At 33.0% G+C, this 14877-nt stretch overlaps 1 protein-coding gene across 1 annotated transcript; it reads left to right on the top strand.

Moving 5' to 3' along the window:
• Positions 1-9531: 9531 nt before the first annotated feature.
• On the top strand, positions 9532-12756 carry LOC144252575 (uncharacterized). The gene is made up of 3 exons (XM_077794813.1): positions 9532-9545; positions 10640-12385; positions 12465-12756. Exons 1-3 carry the CDS (start codon positions 9532-9534, stop codon positions 12754-12756), a joined length of 2052 nt encoding a protein of 683 aa, XP_077650939.1.
• Positions 12757-14877: the final 2121 nt, after the last annotated feature.

Below are 14877 nucleotides of genomic sequence, written 5' to 3'. Positions count from 1 at the left end.
GATATTCTCCAACTCCATCCATTTACTTCCCAATTCCATAATTTTATTCTCTTTTAATGCTCAGTAATATTCCACTGTGTAAATAGACCATATTTTTTTATTCATTCATCTAGGGAAGAGCATATAGATTGGTTCTATAGTTTACCAATTGTGAATTGTTTTGCTATGAACATTGATGTTGATAATCCTCTGTATTATGCTGTTTTTAGCTCTTGTTGGTCTAAATTGAGGAGTGGGATAGCTGGGTAAATTTTGGTTTCTTTCCAAGTTTTCTAAGGAATCTTCTTATTCTTTTCCAAATTGGTGTCACCAATTTAGAGTCCTACCAACAGTGTTAACAGTGGGCCTTTTTCCTCATATCCTCACCAACATATATTTTTGCTTGTATTTTTAATACTTGTAATTCTGATTGGAGTAAGATTACATTTTGGAGTAGTTTTGATTTGCAATTCTTTGCTAGAGATGTTGAACATTTTTAAATTTATTGATTGATTGTTTGTCTTCTAAGAAGTGTGTCTTTTCAGTTCCTTAGCCCATTTCATTTAAGGATTGGGAAATTTGTTTTTTGTTATTAACTTTTTTAACTTCCTTATATATCCTGGAAATTAGGTTTCTATTTGATGTGCGTTTGGTAAAAATTTGCTTCTATTCTCTGGTATCACTTTTTGCCTCACTGAGTGTTTCCTTTGCTGAGAAGAATCTTTTCAGTTTGAATTCATCCCATCTAGTGACTCTTGCTTCTATTTCTTGTGCTTTAGTACTATTCTTAAAAAAGCAAAATTTCAAATCCCCTACTTGGGATTACAGGTGTATGACATTATGATAGCAACACAATTCATCTTCATTTCAAGCCCACTTTCTTAAGGGACTTTCATCCTAGGAAGAAAAAGAATGTTATAGACAGGCCACTGGGTCTAAGGCCATGGCATAAAATAAGGAATATAGCATTAATCAATTTAAGTAATATACTCAAATCTTTGAGTCTGGGGAAACACACACACACACACACACACACAAACATATATATATTATACACACACACACACACCATAATACACTTTCTGGTTAAATCTCCTTGCCCTCACTCAGGGCAGTTTCTCTCTAGTTTTTTTATATCTCAGGAGAAATATTCTTAAAAAAATAAATGTATCTTTCACCTGTAGCATAAAAGAAGTGATCATGTCCTTCATCTTCTTGAACTCAGGATAAGCATAACTCTCAAATATGGTTCTGCGAACTAAGATTTTCTGGAGTCTTGACATAGTTTTGAGGGTGCTGTTCCAAAAATATATATACTTTATTAGTAATAATATAAAAACATAATGGTAATTTTCACTTAGTGGAAATTATGGGTAGTATAAAATTCAATTTTTACTATTTTTATATGAATTCTAAAATATAATTATCTTTCCACCTCATATAATTTTAATGATCAATCTGTTTCCATTCAAGAGAAGTTAACTGAAATTTTACAAGATTTTCACTGTATTATTTCCATCAATAAATAATATATTTACATATATAATCTTCAAATTCAAAATCCTCATATGCAAGTTTAAATGCAAATGCTTTTCTGGGTTGGCTGGATTTTACTTCTCCAAGGATAACTTGCCTTAAATTCGCTGCAGCCTGAGGATCTGGGTTTCAATTCCCCGAGCCTCAAAAGAAAAATAAATAAATTAATAAATGTACAGACAAGACCCTACAATTGGACATCATTTATTTCTGGATTTGAGGTTATCTTCTGACTCTCAAAAAACTCACTAGGCTCAGATTGAGCATATGAAGACATAAGTTGTGTCTAATCAGGATCCCTTATATAACCATTGTCCAATCTACACATATTCAGTAAAGAAAAGCAAGTTGTGACCATCTGATGTGAAGTCTGCCAGAGTGGGTATCCATTTCTAGGCTTCCTCATTATGTTCAGTGAACCTGATTTTTTCTCCTGTATCAGTACTTTGTGATTCATAGAGAGGACACCTGGTTCCTAAAAATACAGTAAATGATGAGTGTGCAGTGAAATCCTGAGACTGGATGGTGAGTCTGGTTGAAACTGGCTGCACTGACTATGGTGGTAACTGGCTATGGTTGGCTAGAATGTCTGGTGTAATCTTTGGTTTCTGCAGTCCTGTGTCTTCTCCTGAGAAAAGTCAGCCATGAATTTCCACTGGCCAGTCAAGTGGACCATATATTAACAGTAGACACTGGAAGTCCTATAGTATCCTATAGAATATCTTCAGCCCTTACCTTAAATTCTGTGTGAGAACATTTGTGGCAATATTTCCGAATCTTCTCGGATTGTTTTGTGGATTCTCGAGTGAGGAGATCATCCCAATCACAACTCCATGTATTTTTTCCTCCAGGAGTGGGGTGAGATACTCTATAGGTATCTCAGTTTTTCTTTCTTCCTGAATTCATTCTTCTTCTTTTTGGAGATTGTGGTATTGTGGATAGAGCCAGAGGTACTGTACCACTTAGCTACATACCTGGTACATTTTAATATTTTTTAATCTTCAAACAGTTGCTGAGTGTGATTTTAAATTTATGCTCCAGTATTTTGAGTTGTATTTATACATAAATTTTAGCTTCCTGTTCAATGACAACTTTCCCCCTTCCCAGTATTATCAGTTACATTTTTGCAGTATTATCAGTTACTTTACCCATATTATATTTCAAATGAACATGGTATTTTCAATTGTTATACCAAAAACTGGATGGGACTTTAAAGTATTTTTTTCTCTCTGGGTACAATGATACATGCATATTAATTACAGAGACTCAAGGGGCTAAGTCAGTAAGATTGCAATTTCAAGGTAAACACCAGGAACTTAGGTAGACTAATTAGACAATTAGAAAAACCTGTCTCAAAATTTTAAAACATGGCTGGGTATGTAGCCCAGAATTAACATGCTGCTGTTTAAAATCCCCAGTACCATAGAAAAATATCAAAAGCAAAATTTTTTGTTGTTGTTTATGAGCATTTTACATGATTGAAAAGTAAAAAAGAATCACTTGATCTTGGAAAAATCATGTGTTTCTATTCTTCCTTTGTGTCTCCAAAGGCAGACAACCTGTCAGAGTGTCTTTATGCTCAGATTTCCTTTTGTGGAATGTATATGAGAGCATTCTCATTCCCTACTCTGGTATTCTCCTGGAACTGTGTTTCAGAACTATGTAATATGAGGATCCCACAGCTGGCACATCTAATGCCTCTCATAAGTCCAGACCAGTACTTGGGGCTTTTCTAGTTCAAGAGCAATACAAATGTAGAGAGCTTAGTTTCTAAAAGAAATAACTGAGAGAACTCTCAACTTCCATTTTTTTTAAATGTCTTCACTAATTTTATAGTCTAGCACACTGTTTCTTTCTTCCATATTTATATAATTGGAGTACTACTTACTATTCCACCTTTTGAGAATTGCCATTCTAACAGCTGTGCTCATGCAGAAGATCTTATAGTTGCATGGTGCACTAAAATTCTGATGCAAGCTTTTTAGATTCCAGGGTGCCATATGTTCACTGGAAAAAAATTGATGTGCACCTATTTTAGAAATAAAGAGGGATCTGTGATTGTAACCAGTTTTCTTCACTAATATTCAAGATTTTAGCCCATTACAATATTTGCACACCAATGTGAAAAACACTCCTTTTTGATCTAGGGAGATTTGCACCTGCACAGTTACCAGTGCTTTCAATGCTTTGAGGTTTCAGATGTAGTCCATTGAATGGAAAAATTTAATTTCGGGACAAATTACTTACAGAAAGAATTGGTTAGGTCTGGTGTTATTAGTAAAGTGAGCTGGGTGAGAGAGATCAGGAAGTGCTAAACTGCCACTTTGGCATTCAGTGGTAGTCCGCATTTCCCTGTTAATTTTTTGGTACTGTCTAGATAAAAGTTCAACTGTCAGCAACAGTTATTTGCATTTTTAGAGAATGTTGACAAATCCCTCTAAAGGATTAAGGGATTGCCTTAAGATTTAACACCTCTTCCACTCTGGCCTAATAGAATAAAGCCCATGGGTCTTGCATGGCCATAGAAAACCATTTATTCCCCCCTCCAATAAATACTCATGTATATCTTATTCCTTCCTCTGTGTGTACAGATAAATTAGCATTTAAACTACAGGCAATTTAGAGTTAAATAGTATATTTCAAATGCAAATCAATCTTTCTTTATTTATATTAACACTGGATTTGGGCATTTTGTTCCAGTAACTTTGCATATTGCTCAAATCAGAAAAATCTTCAAGTGCATTCTACTTATCTCCTCCTGGTCGATATTTTTTTTTTTTCAGTTTTCCAATTTGTGTGCCTCTAATTCCTTTACAGTTTTTAGAAGGACTCAAAACAGGAGTATATATTTATTTGGTGTATCCATCAATGGAGGTAGGCTTGTATTCTGCTTTTATTTATTTTTATTTAATTTTTTAAAATTATCTCTCTTTATATCTGCTCTTTGGTGGATGCTTGTGTATAATTTCAGTGTCACACACATTCTGCACACAAGTCACTTTTGTAATCTATGCCTTTTATTCTAACATCTACCTTGAAGTTGTATTGTAGCATTCATTAACATTAAATATTTTATTGATATGTTTTTATTTATATACTTATAATAAATAACAATAAAAAGATATTTGCATACATATGAACTGCCCTATGTAGTTTTCTGTATTGTGATTTCCTTATCTTAAAATCACTACACTGTTGTAATATTATAGCATGCATTAGTCTCAGGTAATGATCACTAGTACATTTGTTCTTATATGTGAGAGAGTACTTGTCTAATTTTATATACATTCATCTTTCCAGGAAAATTTTAGAAGTTTTTGCTTTGATTTCTTCTTTAATAAAAAGTAAAGAATGGTAAAATTATGACCAGTTATTATTAAAGGGTACCTTGGGAAAAATGATCATTTTTATAATAGTTCTATTCTTTGTAAATATGTTGAATATTAGAGTCTTTTATGTTCTTTTCTGTATTTTTATTTTCTCAAATACTGCATATTCCTTTTGTAAACATGCTTGCATATGAAATACAATATTCATGTGACATCAGCATAAAACATACATGGTATTTTATAGTATTTGTCAAACTGGATATAACACATCAACAAAAATTCTAGCTCCTAGAATTTATATTTTACAAAATTTAATATTTATTTCTTCCTCTTTAGCCATGCCCCTTGGTTTCAACTCTGGAAGAATGTGGATGTATTCTCATGAATAGTTGCTGTAATTTTAGTCTCTGTTTCCTGTGTTGGTGTATAATATACATATGATTACAAAACAGTTTCTACAAATGGATAATAAAAGCTTAAATTATTATTTTCCTTTTTTTGTGAATGCATTTATTCCACATATTCATCAATACTATTTAATTCATCTATATGATGTGATTTTATTCAATGTTACCTAATTTCTAAAGATTTTGAGTTTTTATGATTATTTAACACACACACACACACACACACACACATATATATATATATATATATATATATATATATATATACTTTTTAAAGCGACTCTTCAAGAATTTTTTGTTTTTCTTATGCATTCTGTTGTATTTATTCTTCTTACAAGTGTTTGATTATATGTGAGGAAATTAGGGTTTATTTTTTATTTTTGCAGCTTTTAATGTAATCATTTGATGAATAGATTTTTTGTATTAATATTTTGTAATTCATAAGTTTAATTCTATTATATTGTATAATTTTGAAAACCAAAAAAAAAACAACTTTTTTTTTCTTTTGTGATATTAGGGATTCAACCAAAGTGTCTTAATGCTGAGCATATTCTCAGCTCTGTTTTAAATTTTATTTCCAGATGGGGTTTTCTCAATTTCTTCAGTTGGCCTTAAATTTTGACCTTCATGCCTTAAACTCCAGAATAGTAGATATTTCAGGTGTGCACAACCATATAAACACTATCTTTTGTATGTAAACTTTTGATCTTTGTACTTTCTTATTTATTTCAATATTATTTATTAATAACTTATATTCAGCATTTAATGTGTCAAAATATGTTGTTAAGTTTTATGAGTGAAGGGATAAAATAGAATTTCATTATCATACTTATTTCCCAATATCCTGGCATGTTTTAAGAGTTTTGTTGTTGGTGTTTTCTGTAGTTCCACCATTTAATTTATTATGAGGTTTACCCTGATTGATTTTACTTCATAACATCAATCATGTGGCATCATGGTATTTTGGTCAGCAGTAGACTTTATGTACAACCATGGATCTAGCAAATATCTTAGCCATGTACTAGTCTATACCATCTAGATTCTATCATTGCACTCAGAGTATTGGAAAATTGCAGAAGATTCTTAGGACAAATTTTCCAGAGTGTATTTCCATAAAGTGAGAAGTCATTATGTATGCCTATATTTGCAATTATATACTGTATAATTGATATAATTTTTATAAATTGAATTTTCAAATTTGCTAGTGCTTTTTTAATTGTATCTGCTTTTTTAAAAATTTGTACTGAAGATTGAACCCTTAACAATAAAGCCACATCCTCTGTCCTTTTTTTATATTTTATTTAGAGACAGAGTATTACTGAGTTGCTAAATGCCTCACTAAGTTGCTCAATACTAATATATATATATATATATATATATATATGACAATATTATATATAATATTGTCTTAGAATTTATGATCCTTTTTTCTTATCCTCCTCAGTCACTGGAACTACAGTTGTCCATCACTAGACTGGGCTCATTTTCTTTTTAAAAGCACCAACATTGATACTGGTAACTCTGTGTTATGTTTATCTTTAATAGCTTCTAATTTTGGTCTTTTACTTAAGACTTTCTTTACTTTTAGTTTTTAAATTTTACTTTTTATTGGGATGTATGATTTGATAATAAATTCTAGTCATTTTATGGCTTACTAATTTTTTTGTATGTTCTATTTTCACCTCAGGTATAGATGAATTCCAATTTTTCCAGCTGTATGGAGGTCTAAGTGAAACATAATAACCTGTATGGATATTGTTAAATAAATGGAACCACAATTTTACCCAGTTTTTTTTAATGCACTGTATATGGCCAAAGGACATAAAATCAGCGTACTACATTGACACAGCCACATTAATGTTTATAGCAGCACAATTCACAATAACCAAGATATAAAACCAACCATTCAATGATGAATGGGTCCATTCAATGATGACAGCATAAAAAATGTTGCTTATGTACACAATAAATTATGAATGGGCCATAAAGAAGAATGGCTTTATGACATTTGCCAGGAAATGGATGAATCTGGAGATTTTATGCTAAGTAAAACAAACCATTTCTTTAAAATCAAATATTGAAAGTTATTGCTGATATGTGAAATCTAAATCTTATAAAGTGGGGAAGGATAAGAAAAGAAGATCAGTAGATTGCACAATGGTAAACAAAAATAATTAAGTAAATAAATAAATAAAAGGGACAAGGATAGAAATGTAAAAGATATATATCCATAAGTGAATCCTACCATTGAAGCCACCAACAAGAACAGGATTTTAATTAGAATAAGATATATCCCATGCTTGCATAATACTATAAAAATCAATTTACTGTCAGGTAGAACTAGAAAGAACCAATAAAATAAAATAAAAACAAAGTATATTTGTTTGAAGATCTATATGTATATTCTACTTTACATATCATACAATATAAACATCGATCAAAGTTTGTATGTATATATATATATATATATATATATATATATATATATATATAATTTTGTATGTTAAAAAATGGAAAAAGGAAAATTCAAACAGGATTGTTGTTGCTATTTTTTATATTAATAACATACATAAAACCATAAAATGTTTGAACATAAACTATTAAATATTTACATTAAGTGGTCTGCCTACCTTGTTGCATTTCAAAATTTCTCTTATACCATTGATATTGGAATTGCCAGAGACCTCACTACACATTCAGAATAGCCAGCTCTATCAGAAATAACAAATAAGATTCTACACATTAGTAAATTTCTGATTAGTGGTTGTACAATTAAAATTTGTGGATTCCCTTTCTTAATTAACATGATTTTCTCATCTGAAAAATATGTATAATTTAGATCAAGATATAAAAAATTACAAAATATATATTTTTGTGATAATGCCTGAGTTTTATATTGTGTTTCATAAATGTGGAGTATGTATACTTTTTTTGAACTTAAATCACTTTTTCTGTAGATAATAGTATCAATGTGTTCCAAAACACTACCTACATGATAGTCTACTAACCCTAATTTCAACTGTATTTACATTACAGACTGTGCAAATATTCCTGTGGTCAATGTGTTATTTATTTACATATTCTTATTTTAGGAACTGTTAACGTTTATGGATATAGCCATTGATTTTACTGAAGAGGAGTGGGAATGCCTTCAGCCTGCTCAGAAAAATTTATATAGAGATGTGATGCTAGAGAACTATAGAAACTTGGCCTTCCTGGGTAAGTTAAACTTCCCTTTAAAATTATTAATTACTAATTATTATTTAATTTACTTCTGTTGCAGAGTATCTTCTGGGAACTTCTCTATAAAAATGAGTTTCAGATTTGTGTTTCAAAGAAAAAATGACATTTTTAATACAGATATTTCTCTCTCTCTCTCTCTCATATATATAATGAAAACTATTGTAGACTACACATAGCAGCCGACACAGTTGAGTCATTCAAATATCAAGGAGAAAAACAAACTAAAAAATGTTGAAAGAGTAGTTACCCAGTAGAAGATATTTTCAGAAGCTTAGGTTTATTTATTTTGATTGTAATCATTGAACACATACTGCCCTATATTTATCACATTTTCAAATTCCTTGTTGTTCTCTGTTTTCTTCTTTAGTGATGTCCCAGTTTATTCAGATTAACCATCAAAACTTAGCTTTTGTTGTGAGGGCCAGCATGATCTGTTTCAAATCTTCTTGTGTGGAAACCTTTAAAGGAGCAAACAGAAGAGAGAGACACACACAGTGAAAAGGAAAAAAGAAAAAAAAACTGGCCACCCCTCTTAGCAGCTGCACATATAATATCCCACAATTACATAGGTTCTGGTACCATGACTACATTCTAACCCAGTGTTGCTTTAACCCCATGTGCTAGCTAACCAAGATTAGGTCCAGTTAATACAAATATAGAACCCCTTCTCCCTAAGGACATTACCACAGAAACTAGGTAGTGCACCTGTAGAGTTGTCTTAATATCTTCAGTGAGAAACTGCTGGGCATTACAATTGTAGGACTCAGGGTGCCAGTTACAATCACCCCCACACTTTCTTGTCAATTCCAAGATCAGAATACCTAATACCTCCCCTATTTTAAGGCCTTTTGAATAAATAATATTACTTATCTCCTTCATGCTGGTGGGGGCAAAAAATAGGGCAGGCATAGACAACAGCAAGTTCCAACATCAGTAAACATCCACCTATGAATATTTTTGACCCAGATGAAATTGAGTAAACATGAAATTAACCAATCCAACAAGTCCAAAATCCATCATCTTGTTGAACCTTAATAATGATATCTTTAAGGTAATCTAAGTGTTTTGAAATAAAATTACTATTATAACTTAAATTGAAGGAACATGTGGTATTAAACTTCTGATATCCTTTATGATGTAACAATAACAATCAATTGCAGCATAATTGTCAAGTATGGCTTGACAATGTTGTTTTTGATCTTCATTAAGCATATTTACATCCATGGAGGCATGACTAATACGGTTTATGATAGCATAGGTGAGTTCCAAACATTTTTAAATGTTTTTACAAAAATCTTTATAGACATATGTGTATATTTCTTAGTAAACTTTTTGTTCATATTTCTTTTTAAGAGTCTATTACCTCTTTACCCTTGTTGAATATTTATGGTATTATCATTCAAAATCTATTAGTTATTTTCATGTCTCCATGTCATGATAGACAAAAACGATTTTTTGGACACCCTTTAAAAAAGCCAGAAATGAAAAAAAAAGCCAGAAATGTTTGTATATGATTTACATTTCTCTTATTCTACTGACAGTGAAGGTAGCTGGTAGATATTTCCTAAATACCCAATACTACCTTATGAAGGACAAAAGGATGTTAATGATTCTTTTCTACACTTTATTATATTACTCTTTTTAATGATGTACTCCTTGAATACTGTGGTCTCTACAAGAATTTGGATAATATTCTCAAGGTAATTTTTTCTGTACATTTTTATTGAACTAATATATTTTTTGGATTTATGGTGACTTTAGACTTACTAATCTGCTACAGTCCTGATGTACTTATTTTACCTTAATTTCATGTTATGTATGCAAAATATATTTATCCCAGTCTAATAGGTATTTTTTTATTTTTGTTTATTTTAGCCATGACTTCTAATCATATCCAAGAATATTCAACAGAAAAGGGCCTAAAACATATATTACATGAAGTGATAAGTGCAAAATATGGCAGTGGTGATCTTGACTATTTACCACAAAAGAAAATATGGAAAACTATAAGTGAGAGTGAACACCAGAAATCATATAAAAAATCAGGCCTTGTTCATCACCAGAAAATTTATACCGGAGAGAAGCCCTATGAATATCAAGAATGTTGCCAAGCTTTTAGTAAAAAAAAGGTCTTATTTTCCACAGAGGAACCCATAATGGAGAGAAGCCCTACAAACGTAAAGAATGTGGAAAAGCTTTTGGTCAAAAATCAAACTTTATTCGCCACAGAGGAACTCACACTGGAGAGAAGCCCTACAAATGTAAAGATTGTGGAAAAGCTTTTGGTCAAAAATCGCACCTTATTTACCATAGAGTAACTCACACTGGAGAAAAGCCCTACAAATGTAAAGATTGTGGAAAAGCTTTTGGTCGAAAATCAGACGTTATTTGCCACAGGAGATCTCACACTGAACAGAAGCCCTACAAATGTAAAGAATGTGGCAAAGCTTTCAGTCAAATATCACACCTTACTTGCCACATCAGAACTCACACAGGAGAGAAGCCTTACAAATGTAAAGAATGTGGCAAAGCTTTCAGTCTAAAATCAATAGTAATCTGCCACAGAAGAACCCACACTGGAGAGAAGCCCTACAAATGTAAAGATTGTGGAAAAGCTTTTGGTCAAAAATCACACCTAATTTGCCACAGGAGAATTCACACTGGAGAAAAGCCCTACAAATGTAAAGAATGTGGCAAAGCCTTTGGTCAAAAATCAAGCCTTATTTGGCACAGCAGAACTCACACTGGAGAGAAGCCCTACAAATGTAAAGATTGTGGAAAAGCATTTAGTCAAAAATCCGACCTTAATTACCACAGAGTATCTCACACTGGAGAGAAGCCCTACAAATGTAAAGATTGTGGCAAAGCTTTTGGTCAAAAATCATACCTTATTTACCACAGCAGAACACACACTGGAGAGAAGCCCTACAAATGTAAAGATTGTGGAAAAGCTTTTGGTCAAAAATCACACCTTATTTGCCACAGCAGAACACACACTGGAGAGAAGCCCTACAAATGTAAAGATTGTGGCAAAGCTTTTGGTCAAAAATCAGAACTTATTTGCCACAGTAGAACTCACACTGGAGAGAAGCCCTATAAATGTAAAGATTGTGGCAGAGCTTTTGGTCAAAAATCAAACCTTATTTGCCACAGAAGAACTCACACTGGAGAAAAGCCCTACAAATGTAAAGATTGTGGAAAAACTTTTGGTCAAAAATCACACCTTATTTGCCACAACAGAACTCACACTGGAGAGAAGCCCTACAAATGTAAAGATTGTGGGAAAGCTTTTGGTCAAAAATCAGACCTTATTTGCCACAGGAGATCTCACGCTGGAGAGAAGCCCTACAAATGTAAAGAATGTGGCAAAGCTTTTGGTAAAAAATCAAACCTTACTTGCCACAGAAGAACTCACACTGGAGAGAAGCCCTACAAATGTAAAGATTGTGGCAAAGCTTTTGGTCAAAAATCACACCTTATTTGCCACAGAAGAACTCACACTGGAGAGAAGCCCTACAAATGTAAAGATTGTGGCAAAGCTTTTGGTCAAAAATCAGACCTTATTCACCACAGCAGAACTCACACTGGAGAGAAGCCCTACAAATGTAAAGAATGTGGCAAAGCTTTTGGTAAAAAATCAAACCTTACTTGCCACAGCAGAACTCACACTGGAGAGAAGCCCTACAAATGTAAAGATTGTGGCAAAGCTTTTGGTCAAAAATCACACCTTATTTGCCACAGAAGAACTCACACTGGAGAGATGCCCTACAAATGTAAAGATTGTGGCAAAGCTTTTGGTAAAAAATCAGACCTTATTTACCACAGAAGAACTCACACTGGAGAGAAGTCCTACAAATGTAAAGAATATGGCAAAGCTTTTGGTAAAAATAGACCTTCTTCACCACAGCAGAACTCACTGGAGAGAAGCCCAACAAATGTAAAGAATGTGTCAAAGCTTTTACTCAAAAATCAGGCTTTATTTGCCACAGAGAACTCACACTAGAGAGAAGCCTTACAAATGTAAAGAATGTGGCAAAGCGTTCAGTCAAAAATCACACCTTATTTGCCACAACAGAACTCACACTGGAGAGAAGCCTCACAAATGCAAAGTATGTGACAAAGTTTTTACCCAAATATTACACCTTATTTGCCACAGAAGAATTTACACTGGAGAGAAACCTTACAAATATAAGGAATGTGGCAAAGCTTTTAGCAATAAAACAGGCCTTATTCACCACAACAGAACTCACACTGGAGAATAGCCCTACAAAAGTGAATAATGTGGAAAAGCTTTTAATAAAAAATAAAACTTTATTCATCACAGCAGAAGACATCCTGGTGAATTTGAAATGTGAATAAAGTAATAATACTTTTAAAGAAACACTAAACCTTGGGGCTGGGGTTGTGGTTCCATGGTAGAGTGCTAGCCTTGCATTTTTGAGATCCTGGGTTCAATCCTCAGCACCACATAAAAATAAATAAGTGAAATAAAGGTATTGTGTCCAACTAAAAATAAAAAATAAACATTAAAAAAAAGAAAGACTAAACCTTATTAACCACAGAATTTATACAGAAAAAAACCCCTACAAATTGAAACAATGCAGCAAAACTTTAAATAAGAAATCAATTCTTTTCAATACTAGGCTACTTATTCTGGAAAGAATACATCTGAATGTAGAGAATGTAGAAACATTTTAAATTATATATCATATATTACTAGGCATCAGAGAAAACCCACTGGACAAAGGAAACACTATATACATTCTTGGCTGAGCTAATATTGCACAATTTGTTGATTATTATTCTCTGAACATCTCTACATTTTTAGTGTTTGATTGATGCTTGTGCATGAGGCATACTCACCTCCTGGTGAGTTCAATGTCATTAAATTGACTTTGGGCCCCAGGTAGGAAATTGAGCAGTTAGGTTAAAAAGTGTTCTATAGTATATGTCATAATTATTGAATGTGTCTCTAAGAATTACCAAAGAGTTAATTAACTAATCAGAAACCCCTTATTTCTAACAAGTTGCTAATTCCAATTCTTCCAAGATCAATTTATTTTTCCGTTTCTATACTTATTTATTCAATTTATTGAAGTCAGGCTTTCACTCCTTCTCTTTTGAATATTGCCTTTAACTGTTCAAAGTTGGCCTGAAGTTGAGCCTCTGCCTTAATGCCAGATAAAGAGTTCTGAAATTTTCATCTTATTTCTCCTGCTCAAACACTCTTTTCTGTGTGCACTTCAATTTTAACAGAATAATACTCAAATTCTTTGGTGTCTAATTTTTAAAATAGATCAAAATGCCAACATATCATGCAGTACAGTAAGAGTCTACATTGAAGGAAAATGAAAACCCAACGTGCCTTCCACTCTGCTTGTAGCACATGAACTTGCTGGATTCAGATGGACTTTGCTCATTATCACATTCCTGGTGCTCAGTAGCTAATCCTTTCTAGACTTTACATCTCCTTTAGCTTATATCCCACCCTTTGGGTTTTGTTGCAGATTCTGTTTTTTTTTTTCAATTTGCCCTTAATATTCCCTAATGGAACTCCACAAAGATTAATATGGGACTGTAGGAAAATTTTGTACGAGCCATCAATGGTGTTCTTCCTTTACAACTTCTAAAGTTTTCTCTGTCTTACTTCTTTTTTTTTAAACATGTTTTAGTTGTAGTTGGACACAATACCTTTATTTTATTTATTTATTTTATGTTGTGCTGAGGATCAAACCCAGGGCTTAATCATGCTAGGTGAATGCTCTACCCCTGAGCCACAACCCCAGCCCTCTACAATTTTCTTTTGATATCTTAAACCCAGATGGTTGAAGGAAGCCTCTATTAGGCTTCCTTCTATTTGCAATTTGTGTAGACTTGACTTGCTCATGTCCTGCGTGGGCGAGGAGGGTGGGTACCCCTAGCAGTGATGGGCTGGCTGTGCAATAAAAGGTATGAAACTAATATATCAAGAAATTAAAGACAAACAGGCAAGAATATATGTAAAGCAGTTGCATGGTCAGTTGAGCCTACTAGAAGGGTCTAGCTTCTAACAAAGAAGAAGCCTGTGCCTGCTTTATTTATAGTGGTACAGATCAAAGGGGATCAGTATGCATAAGTTTTCCATGTGGGAGGAGTCTTTTCTTGGTGCTTGCTTCTCCAGGTGGCAGGGATGCCACAATAAACAGGTTATTTGTCCTTTGGCAGGCGACGCCCATCTCCAGGAGGCTCTTTGATCCTAAGGCTGTTAGTTAGGACAGCATGATCCAGGCATTCTTGTGGTGGAGGTGGGGGGGGTATTCCACACAGGAGTTTCTGAAAGAGTGTCCTCTCTGCCTTAATGACTAGAACAAATAAATATTTATATATAATTATATATTATATAT

The sequence above is a fragment of the Urocitellus parryii genome, unplaced genomic scaffold (assembly GCF_045843805.1).
Source record: "Urocitellus parryii isolate mUroPar1 unplaced genomic scaffold, mUroPar1.hap1 Scaffold_48, whole genome shotgun sequence".
In the NCBI taxonomy this organism is placed as follows: domain Eukaryota; kingdom Metazoa; phylum Chordata; class Mammalia; order Rodentia; family Sciuridae; genus Urocitellus; species Urocitellus parryii.
The sequence above is the reverse complement of the archived record's forward strand: the minus strand, read 5'-3'. Positions and strand labels throughout refer to the sequence as shown.

Bases quoted from the DNA above. Each gene is read 5' to 3' on its own strand.
- LOC144252575 (XM_077794813.1), top strand. The intron at 12,386-12,464 runs ACCTTCTTCACC...TTACTCAAAAAT, and splicing joins AAAGCTTTTGGTAAAAATAG to CAGGCTTTATTTGCCACAGA.